Source organism: Haliaeetus albicilla, chromosome 22, assembly GCF_947461875.1.
Source record: "Haliaeetus albicilla chromosome 22, bHalAlb1.1, whole genome shotgun sequence".
Classification (NCBI taxonomy): Eukaryota; Metazoa; Chordata; class Aves; order Accipitriformes; family Accipitridae; genus Haliaeetus; species Haliaeetus albicilla.
Window position 1 is genome coordinate 22,888,223 of NC_091504.1, and position 11,037 is coordinate 22,899,259.

Consider the following 11,037-nt stretch of genomic DNA (forward strand, 5'->3'; position numbering starts at 1 on the left):
AACGACGCACAGTTGCCCCCAAAGATGTACCCAACCCCTGCTCCAAGCAGAGACGGGCATGGGGGCAGCGGGGGGGGGGGGGTATCGGCAGCGGCTGGGGCAGAGAGAGGGTCCACAGCGGGCAAGGGGAGACGGAGCGGCGGCGTGGGGTACCCCCGAGGCTGAGAATTAGGGAAACTGAGGCAGGGGCTGGGTTCCCCGCCCGATTCGGCACCCCGCCGCCCCGCAAAGCCCCCCGCTCCGGGGAAGGGGAGGGAACGGGGCTCGGGGCAGGCTTAAAGCGGGCGGGAGGAGCTGTAGAACCGCGCCGTCGCAGGGCGCTTGTGCCGCTTTAAGGCGGTGCTGCCGATCCGGGCTCGGTCAGGCACCGGGAAGAGGAACTGGGCTTTGCACTGCCGGGTCGGGGCGAGCGCACCGCCGTGCACCGGGTGGCCCCGGTCGTCCCGTTCCCCCCCCCCCCCCCACCCCACCGCTGCCGCCTGCTCCGCGCTCGCTGCAAGGGAGGGATGGGGCGGGGAGGGAGAGGAGGCGCTGGGGGCGAGGACCGGCCTTTGCATCCCCACCGCAGCCCCTCTGCAGCCCCTCTGCTCCCCGTTGCATCCCCTTTGCATCCCCTCCGCTCCTTCCTTCTGCTGCGAGGGGACATGCTTGCCAGGGCCGCCTGCTTGCAGGGTGCGTGCTTGAAATAAAAGCCCCCCACCACCATCCCCACCCGAAGACACCCCCCCCCATCCCCTGCCCCGAGCCCTCTCCTCTACCATGATTTTGCTGAGCAGCTTCTTGCACCTGCGGCCTCGGCGCTGCGGCCCTTTCGCAGGGCTGGGCAGGGGCTCCAGCCCCGCAGCGGGGTCCCGCAGGGCTCTGCGGGTGCTGGTGGACATGGATGGGGTGCTGGCCGACTTCGAGGGAGGCTTCCTCAAGAAGTTCAGGGCCAGGTACCCCGACAAACCCTACATTGCCCTGGAGGACCGGAGGGGCTTCTGGGTGTCGGAGCAATACGGGCGCCTGGGACCTGAGCTGAGTGTGAGTTTATGCATCCCCTGGCTCCGCGCGTGGCTCTTGTTCGCTCCTGCGCCGTGCAGCTGGAGCTCTGGCCCCGCGGGACCCACTGGCCCTCAGCTTGCGGGTGCAGCACTGGGGAGGGCTGTGGGTGCCGGCCGGAGCTCCCACCGAAACACAGGCACAGGTCTGCACGCAGGAGGGCTTCCAGTGGTGCCTTTTTCCCCAGAAATCCAGCGTTTTTCATGCACATCTGTCTCTTTTCCCCTGCATGCATAGATGGAGATAGATGCAAGGAAAGGAGATCTTTCAGAACATCTGTTTTAAAATACCCCAAATTGCATAGCTGAGTTTTTCTAGCTCTGATTTGGCCAAGCTGCATGGATTGATACTGTTCCTAGATGGATTATTCAGTTTCTCAGCAGCAATGTGAGGGGTGGGATGCAGCAGAGAAGCTGAGAGCAAACCATGCAATTGATGCTTCATTTGAGGGCTTACTTCAAATTAAAACAACCCCGAGCCCTCCCACGCCTGAAAATTATTGTATTCATTTTAACAATTAAAGCCTAAAAGCAGAAGCTCTCTTTACATTGTACTTTATCATTCAACGAAGGGCTGAGTGCTGCAGAAAGTCGGTTTCTGCCTCTACAAGTTCCCCAGCTCGATGGGATGTCTGTTGGCTCATCTGCGCATTGCAGTTGCACTAGTTGAAACGTGTTACAGCAAATAAAAGTACTCTTGTCGTTAGTGGTATGATGGTTACAAGGAAGGGAGTATGAATAAGGTCTGGAGCTCTCCCACTGGCAAAGTCCTGAACAGCTTGATGAGCTGAACAAATAACGTGTCCTCTCTAGCTGGGATTGATGAAAGGGAAATGGAGGACATCGTTCATGCAGTAAGGCAGATGCTAAAAGTTTGGCAGGGTTAATGCATGATAACTCTTTTTTTTGTCTTGATCTTAACTACTTTGGATGTGTTAAATGAAGTGAGCTCATCTTGCGTCTGCTGTGATCATGTAAAACCACCAAAACCTTGGGCTGAACAAGTAGCAAAACTTCCACAGACCGACCTCAGGGCAGCCCTGATTTCACCTGTGGTTTCAGACCAGGGATAAAGAGAATAGGAGCTGCTCTGTGGCTACGGGCACATGGGCCATTCCAGTCCCCCATCGTCAGAGCCTACCATCGACCTGCTGTAGAAGACCAGAAAATAGGAGCCAAAGAGTCCAACGAGCTGAGGTTCCCAGCTCTGCAAGGGAGAACAACAGGTCAACAATATGCCAAGCACACAGACCTGGAAGGATGGGGAGCCCTGGATGGGCAGGGAAATTCCTCACAGGGAGAGATGAGAAGAAGGAAATGGAGGGTCTGTCCTGCCTGGCACATGGTGGGATTCCCAGCCTGGGGGATTTTTCCATCTGCCGGGCAGCGTGCTGGCTGCGGTGCCAGAGGGAATTAAAAGAGCCAAGTGGGTCTTTTCTTCAGGATGAACTTAGTTCTTCCCCCATTGAGCTTGATTGAAAAATGCTTTTTGACATAAGTGGAAGCTGAATAGCTACGGAAGTCCTTGCTGTAAGAAGACACTTCAGCACAATTTGAAGTGGTTTGCTGCATCAGGCCACATTTCTCAGGTGTCTCTTGTGCGACTACAGTCAGTATCTTAAAAATAAAATGTCATTGCTCACCGGTCTAAATCAGAGCAACTGGAGTTTGAATGTTTGCCTAGCCCTGTGGCAAACTGTTAGGGTAGCTGTTCTTGTCATGGTGCCAGCAGGCATTTCTGCTGGCTCTCTTGCACCAAATCAGCGTGTTTCATTTTGAACATGTACGAAGAAGGCTTTTCTTCCCTCTTCTGAACCACCTATGTTTTCTGCTGCTCAGGCAAAAGGGAAGAGTGCAACAGTTGATCTGAGTAGTCTCTCCTTTGAAGTTGGGTGTCTGGTCTTCTCACATTATCTGGGGTTTTTTGAGAAATACAGGGTCTGATTCTGGCATGTCATATTAAATGCTCAGTGCCCAAATATGTAATGGGTTCATGCATTCATCTTCCCGAGAGCAGGCAAGGTGTGCAGCCAGCGTCTTGGCACAGGCAGCCAGCAGGATGAAGCAGAACATGACTCCCCCAAGTGAGCCCTGTGTTTGCTTTGTGGCATTGCTGCCCTGAGCCTGGAGTTACCAGCAAAGCCCCAGTTGCTCCTGCTTGCCTGCTTTCTTCCCCCAGTACAGGTGTAGCAAAGGCAAAACGTGGTGGTTATACGCGCTAGATTCCCATTCATCAGGCAGGGGGGAGCTGCAAGTCTAGCTGGCGTGTCCAACCAGCCTATTTGTTGCTATGAGCTGTGAGAACCAGCATATAAGCATCACTGAGGCTGCTCTCCCCTACCCTGATGCTCTACTGACTCCTCTATACTGTGCAATATAAGAAGGCCAGAATGGGCTTAAAGTTCCTTTTGTCCCTATTGTCCAACCTCAAATACAGAAACAGAGGTGCTGAAAATGATCAATCCTTCAGGGCAGGGCTTCCTTCAAAACTTCTCCCAGCTGCATCTGCAGATGCTTGGCTGCATTGCAACACCAGGAGAGGTCTGCTTCCTCTGCCTGTAGCCACGTTGCAGCACTCCCAGGCTCTCCTCCCTGAGGACCCAGTGTCTGTGCAAAATAATTGCTTTGCTTGGCAGCTGACAAGCCGTTACCTGTTTGAGGGAGTGCAGGGGATGCTGTGCCTTAGAGCTGTGCTGGACCCATCGCAGGCAGCCCCTGGACTCTGTCCTCGTCCCAAGGTTTTGCTTCCCATGGTCTCTCTCTGCTTTGCTCTCCCTTTGCACCATACTAGTGCACCCCAGCTGCTAACCTGGATGTTAAGTGTTTCAAACCCTTGCCTGCAGGTGCTGCATTTGCCTGGTAGACCTTGCCCAGGCATCCTTGAGGAAGAGCATCTGCATTCATCCTGACATGCATTTCATCCTGTAATATACCTTCTCCTTTGAGAGCAGCCCCACTGCTATTTTAAGTGATCTGATTGAGACAAATAGGCCAGACAGCATCTGGAGCTGAACAGCATCACATTACAGCAGGGCTACCGGGCCACGTCAGCCAGATCCACGTGGAAGTGCCCCTCCAGACGCAGAGCTGGGGTTTGGTTCAGTTCTGGGCAATCTCTTGTGGTTTGCCTTGAAAGAACGTGCTGCTCCCTCTGTGTCTGGGGCTGCAGAGGCAAAACCAAGCCTGCTCCAGAGCATCTCCAATCTAAATTGTATGGGACAGGTGCAGGTTGGCAGGTGGGGAACAAAGGCACCCACAGAGGCAAGGCGGGTTAGCAGGAGGGGACCAGAGCCAGCCCTCCCACCATTCTCACTGTCACCATCCTCTGACCTGGGAAAGGGTGGGGAAGATGCACGTGCAAGGAGAAGAGTAGCAAGAAGCCCTGTGCAGTAACAGCTCTCTTTCCCCTCACAGGAAAAAGCCATCAGCATCTGGGAATCCAAGAACTTCTTCATCGAGCTGGACCCGCTCCCTGGGGCTGTGGAAGCTGTGAAGCAAATGGCAAATTTGGCAGAGTGAGTAGGAACCTGCCCATGGTAACTGGGGATGGACAGGGGAGCAGCAGTGGCTTTGCAGGCTCATCCGCCTCCTGGCAGAAGCGCTGAATACAACATCAGCATTAAAAATATCGCCTAGCCTGCTGGGTGTGGGAGGAAAGAGAGGGCTTTGGCTCCTCGAGCAGTCACCAAGAAAATCAGCCATGTGCAGCCCCTTACCTTCAGCTCTCTGCTCCCAGTAAGGGTGGTGAAAAAGGGAACACGCTTGTCCCATGGGTGTGGGTACACGTCCTGGGGGTGGGATCCTGTGAGATGGGGGATTAATGTCTTAAATCACCCTGGTTTGATCTGTGTGTGGCGGGGGGTCTGCTTTGGGCACCTGCCTGCTCAGGTGGCATCTCGCAGAGGCAGCCAGGTGTATCTCAAGAGGGAGCAGGGTCGGATCAGTGTGTTTGGCCACCAAGTGACCCTCTGCCCCTGTTTTTATTCTCATGGCAGCACCGATGTGTTCATCTGCACAAGCCCGATCAAGAAGTACCGCTACTGCCCTTACGAGAAGGTGAGTAGGTCCGAATCCCAGCTCCCCCTCGTGTACCGCGCTGCCCAGTGAAAGCCGTCTGACCCCCACGTGCCTCCAGCTGTCTGGCTGTAAAATGGCAGTGATATTTCCCTGCTCCACCAGTTTTGTTCCTAAGCATCTTCGCAGAGCGGCAGCTCTGCCGTTGGCTGAGCTCTGCCATTTGCATGCACTGAGGTGCTTGGTCTTAGTATTTCATCACAACGCCAAAAGCTGCTTGGCTTTAAAAGAACTTGTGCTCCAGCAGCATCCGAATCCTTCCCATTAATGAACTTATTAAGAGAGATGTCCCCCCTGTGTGGGGGCCAGGGCTCGTGCCGTGCGCTGCTGCCACTCTGCTGAGCAGCCCCTGCTCCATCCATCAGCTTTCCCTGCGCTCACCGCTCGCCTCTCGCCTTCCAGTACGCCTGGGTGGAGAAGCACTTCGGCCCCGAGTTCCTTGAGCAGATTGTTTTGACGCGAGATAAGACGGTGGTTTCTGCTGACCTGCTTATAGACGACAGACCTGATATAACAGGTAAGGGAGGTGCGGGGTGGCAGGAGTGACCAGAGGCAGCCTCGAGGGGCAGATGGCATCTGGGGGCAGTGGGCGCTGGTCCCTCCCTGCTTGATTAGGCTCTCATTAGGGGTTTGTGTCCGCAGGCTCCTCGTGTTGGAGTAAGGTCAACCTCTGCGTCTCGCAGAGTTGTCCAGCGAGCTGACCTCTCTCCTTGCTTTGCAGGGGCTGAGCAGAACCCCAGCTGGGAGCACGTGCTCTTCACGGCCTGCCACAACAAGCACCTGCAGCTGAAGCCCCCCAGCCGTAGGCTACAGTCCTGGACCGACGACTGGAAGGCCATTCTGGACAGCAAACGCCTGCCGCCGGGCCAGGCTACCTAAACACCAGCCTCCCACCACTGCCCGGGGCTGCGGCCACCCGCTCTTGTCCCTGTGGAGTCCTGCTGAAGGCTGGAACCATGGATGGACAGACAGACAGACACTGTCAGTGCTGCGGAGAGGAAGAGGGGGGTGAGCTGAAGAGCCACAGCCACCCAGACCTGGAGAGTGGACCCCAGCCCAGCCATGCCACAAGGGACCAGCAGCAGGATTGGCCCCATGGACTCAGCAGCCCATCTGGGGAACATTTTCCCCTGGCTTCTGGGGTCTCTATGCGGCATCTGCATCCCCTGCAAGGCCAGCCTGGCATTTCTGGTGGACGAGGTCACCCTCAGCATGTCACTGCCCTTGTCCGGTGCACCGCATAGCACAGAGCCACTCTCCATCCTCCTCTCTACGTTATGGTCGGTGGTCATGCAGGTGGTTTGTTTTGTCCTCGCAGGGCTTCATACTGAGGGGCTGCCTCGGGGGATCTTTCCTCCCAGCCGGTGGCTGGGGTCTAGGGAGAGGAGCAGCTGGAAGCGCAGGGGGAGCACGCGGACGCTGCCCAGGCTCCTTGCACCGGCTCAGCTGTGCTGTTCCTTGCAGCTGATGCAACGGGACAGCTACGTAGTTCCCTGCAGGAAAAGTCCCTGCAGCGGGATATGGGGACAGTACCACTCCTCCTGTGGATCTGGCCTTGGGGAGAGAGCCCTGAGGCACTGAGATGTAGCCATCCTCCAGCTGGGGGGAGGGATGCCCGCTTGCTCTCATCCCTGAGGAACTGCAGCAGCTTTAGAGCTGGGGCTTTATAGCTGATTTGGGATGAAGAGAGGGGCTTTTTTCCCACCTCCTCATTGCCTGTGGGCTGCTCACCTGGGGCATCTCTGGGGCAGCAAGCAGGTAGTGGCAGTGCCAGCACCAGCCCTTCCTGGGATCCAGGCAGTTCCTGCAGGAGCTCATGGCTCACCCTGCCAGCCAGTGATCAGATGGTAGCTCCTTGGATTTCAAAGCCAGGAAGGTCTGCGCATGCAAGCTGCATGATCACATCACCCCATCTCCCTCCTCCTGGTAGTGTCTGACATCAGCCTGCCAGGAAAGCTCTGGGTGTGCGTCTGCCAGGCACCCTGCTTCCACGCAGAAGGTCCTGGGTGCTGCATCCCACCAGGGTCAGGCACTGGGACAGTTGATGCCACAGAGCATCCTCAAGCCTTCGGTGTGGAGCTGCGTGGAGAAGCAGGGCTGGTGGAGGAGCTACAGCATCGCTGAGAAGTGGGTTCAGCAGAGGCACCATGGGTGTCCAAAGGGGTTGTGTTGGTGGAGGATTATCACGGCTGCATCCGTGGATGCTGTTTTCAGTCCTCACATACCGCAAGGGAAGAAGTTGAGGGGACGTTGCTGTTAAGGGCTGGGGAGCCCATCAGAGGCACCCACAAGGCTGTATCACAGGCTTAGTTTGTTCTGCAGCTGCCTGCAGCTCTGCCACTGTCCCGGCTCTGGATGTCTGGGGACGGAGCATGCTGCCAGCTGCCCTCGCCTTGTCTTGGGACCCCTGAGGCAAGGTGTTCGGCCACCCGACCGCTACGAAGGGGCTGCAGCATACGTGGCTGGCTGTGCCAGCCGCCACCGCAAGATGACTGTGCTGGGGCTGAGCTCTGGGAGCAGCCAGTGCTGCTGGGAAGCTGCAGCTGGGCACCGCAAAGGGAGCGTTTGGACCAAGGGGCAGCTTCAAGAGGGATGCTTTTTGCATAACTGTACCCACAGCCTCTTCTTCCCTTGCCCAGCTCGTTCCTGCCTTCCCGAGCCCACACCAGCCAGGCCTCAAACTGCAGCGACCCAGCTGGCACCAGCAGCCGCACCAGAAAGCCGCCGCCGCTGCTGCTGCTCTTCCATCCAGCCCCATAGAAGAGACATCCCAGCTGCTGGGGAGAGCCGGGTGTCCCTTCCCTGCCTCCAGCACTGCCATAAGGCAGACACGACCCAGCCGTCCCAAGCGGGAGCCGGTGCTGGGTTTCCCCAAGCAAAGCCCCGGGGATGCGCCGGCTGCGTCAGGGCCGGCATGCGTTTGCGTCACTGCTGACATCGCGGAGGCCGTGCGACCCCCCGCTCCCGCCTGCCCCCACCGCCGTCTGGGATCCCGCTGCGCGCTTCTGCTCTCCTGGCCCGAGGACTTGCTGGCTGCAGGAATAAAATTCCCCACTGGGACACGTAGCGCCACGGGCAGGGGCGGTAGCCAGGGCTTGGCCAGGGTTAGCCACCCCACGCTGCTTGCTCATGCCTTTGGCTTGCCTCTCCTCTCTCCTATGAGCCCCCCATCAGCAAAAAACTATGTGAGCTTAAAGCTACATAGCCAACAAATAACCTATTTCAGCAGCAGCGGCTGGCCCCCCACCATGTCCAGGACCTGGAGGGGCTAGTGAAGTTGGTGCTTTTGAACCTGTGCCTTCCCCGGCTGCTGTGGGGCCAGGGATGAAGGCTGCATCGTCTTGGGCCTTTCTGAAAGCTGCCCCACCTCTCAGGATGGGGCACATGCGTGAAGACGGCACTGTTGGCCCATGGTGGTGGGAGTTACATACCACAAGGACCTTTTATATTTTTTTTTTTGGTTTTTTTTTCCGTTTAAACCACTGTGTGCTTCTCCGGGTGGTGGGTTTGGTATGAGGGGGTGTATTTGGGAAGGGTGTTGGCAATGTGCAGCCACCTTAGATGCAGCCCCCTGGCCAAGAGCTGCCTTGGCCGGGGGTTTGCAGGCGGGGAGCTGGGAAAGCAGGTAAGCTCCGTGGGCAGCTGCTACGGCTGCTGAGCATCACATACCCCTCCGCTCTGCCAGAGCCCTGCTGGCTGCCGGCCCCTTTGTGCAGCCGGTGGGGCCTCATGGGGTCCAAGTTGGTTTTTTTTCCCCAGCAGCACCATTTGAACATGAGTTCCCCAAGCCCTCCGGAGCCTTCTCACAGCCCATCCTCAAGCCAAAACTGGAGCCAGCGTGTCATTACGGCAGCTGCCCAAACCAGCCATCTTCCCCCGAGGCTGGGGTGGACCTGAGGGATGTTGCTTTCTGGTGACCAGTGGGTCTTTCCCCCTTGGTGGGAGATGTGATACCGGAGAGACCGTGTGGCTTCACGCCAAATATACTTGAAAGCAGAGCTGGAGTTTCTCAGGAATGAGGCTCCGACTTGATGCACAGAAACCCCGAGCAGGTAGCTGACCTGTTTGCACCCACCGAGCTCGGGGCTGGGAGGTGGCTCTTCGTCGCCCGACAGATCGACCCTTTCAATGTTCGAGCCCTTCTGTGGCCAGCTAAGACGCACAAAACTTTTATTTTTAAATGCACATCTATAAAGCCGAGGCCGATGAGGAGCACTGCAATAAACACTGGGTTTTATTGGCATCCAGCTTCTTAGAAATGGAGTTTGGGTTTTGCAGTTTCCCACCTGTGGCTCTGCCCTCTGCATGGGGACAGGGGGGCTTCGCCTGTGGGCTCGGGCAAGTCCCTGTGTCCAAAAAGCCTATAACCAGCCCCCAGCAGTGCCATTACCCCATTAGACAGAGTCCCTGTGGGCAGAAATAGGGGTGGGTTTAGGTAGAGATGAGCTTCCTAAAGATCTTTTATAATAAATAAAGCCATAAAGCGTGTCTCCCGTTGGGCCACAGAGCAGAAGCAATAAAAGGGGCTGGAGCTGTCACAGGCTGGCTCTCCCCGGGATTTTTTATCTTGTCCATTGCTGTGGGCTGGTCCACATCCACGCACACTGGTTGCGAGGTGTCCACAGGCTTCCCCTGCCCACCGTGGGGCCGTGCCACGGGTGACCGCTGCGCTTGACCGGCACTTGCGTGCTGTAAGCAATGCCGTAGCCCTGCCAGACATGCAGGATCCAAGGTGGGGAGGGAGGACTGCAGGAGCATCCCAGCAGGGCTGGGAAAATCCCCATTTCTGGATCAGGCTCTGAGGAGTGATACTCCAGTGGCCTGTCTGGGGGTCCCCCTGCCCTGACCACAGTAGCCGGCATCAGCACAGCACAGATGCTGGGACAAAGCATGGGAATTCTTTTTTTCTCTGGTAGTCAGTGCAGCCCTAATTCACTACTATGTACAGCATTAAAAACAGCTTGATTTGTCTCTTCCAGCTCAGACCACTGCATTAGATAGTTGCAAGCAGTCAGAGGTTAAATTAGCCTGTTCACTGGTGAGTCCAATCCTGCCACAGTTTAGCCCCAGCCTAGATGCTACAGCAAGGAAAAACATGGTCTGTGCCATAGCTCATGCCTGAAATGAGTGTTTCTGGGCCTGAGCCGTGCTTGGCTGCAGCTGGACGAGGTCTGACTCTGCTCCCCAACACTGGAGTCAGGAGTGTCCCATGGGAGGCAGTGACCTGCCCCAGCACACCATGAGACAGCGGGGAGGACGGGGCATTTGCACTGGGGCTGGGATGCGTGGTCCTCACACTGGTGTGGCTCCAGGACACGACACGGGGTGCGAGCAGGATCGCATTCGTGAGCTGGAGGTGCTGTCCTGCTGGAGCCGGGACACCCAGGGAGTCCTGGGCAGCATGGGGGACAGGGAAATTCAGCCGCCAGCTTGGGCAGCACAGCCTGGGCTGGGTGTGCATCCCCCCCAGGATGCTGCTGTGGGGCCCATAAAGCTGCCCCGGGGCTGGTTTGGGCAACAAGCACCTCTCTGCCCTTGCAGCTGCTTTTTGGGGCTCCCTGCAAAGCCTGGCAGCAAGCGTTGGGCCCCAGCTGCCTCTCTTTCCCCACTACCCTCGCCCTGCGCTGGAGATCCCAGCTCCCCGGAGGAGACGCTGTCCTTTCCCTGGCGCAGGGACAGAGGCAGCGGGTTTGACACCAGCTCTGCTCTGAGCTGGGGCTGCCAGGCGGTGGCACTGGGACCAGGGCCACATGTTTCCCAGTAAAAGATGGAGCAAGGTGGAGGGACCGCATCCCCACCAGCCCAGGGAGGGTTGGTGGAGGAGCATCACGAACTGCTGGCTTGCAGCTGAGCTGTGGGTTTGTTGCTGTGTCCGCTCCTCCACGCTCTCCAGCGTGCCTTTTTTCTCCTTGAAAAGCCTCAG

General features: G+C 57.2%; 1 protein-coding gene across 1 annotated transcript; it reads left to right on the top strand.

Annotated features, from left to right (window-relative positions):
* The first annotated feature begins 92 nt into the window (after positions 1 to 92).
* On the top strand, positions 93 to 9,361 carry NT5M (5',3'-nucleotidase, mitochondrial). Its single transcript, XM_069810395.1, has 5 exons — positions 93 to 1,023; positions 4,455 to 4,555; positions 5,036 to 5,096; positions 5,517 to 5,631; positions 5,836 to 9,361. The coding sequence occupies exons 1-5, from the start codon at positions 760 to 762 to the stop codon at positions 5,991 to 5,993; spliced, it is 699 nt and encodes a 232-aa protein (XP_069666496.1). The 5' UTR covers positions 93 to 759; the 3' UTR covers positions 5,994 to 9,361.
* The last annotated feature ends 1,676 nt before the right edge of the window (positions 9,362 to 11,037 follow it).

Excerpts from the sequence above, each read along its gene's own strand:
- NT5M (XM_069810395.1), top strand. The coding sequence starts at position 760 with ATGATTTTGCTGAGCAGCTTCTTGCACCTGCGGCCTCGGCGCTGCGGC. Across the intron at positions 4,556-5,035 it reads CAAATGGCAAATTTGGCAGA|CACCGATGTGTTCATCTGCA; the intron begins GTGAGTAGGAAC and ends TTCTCATGGCAG. Across the intron at positions 5,097-5,516 it reads GCTACTGCCCTTACGAGAAG|TACGCCTGGGTGGAGAAGCA; the intron begins GTGAGTAGGTCC and ends CTCGCCTTCCAG.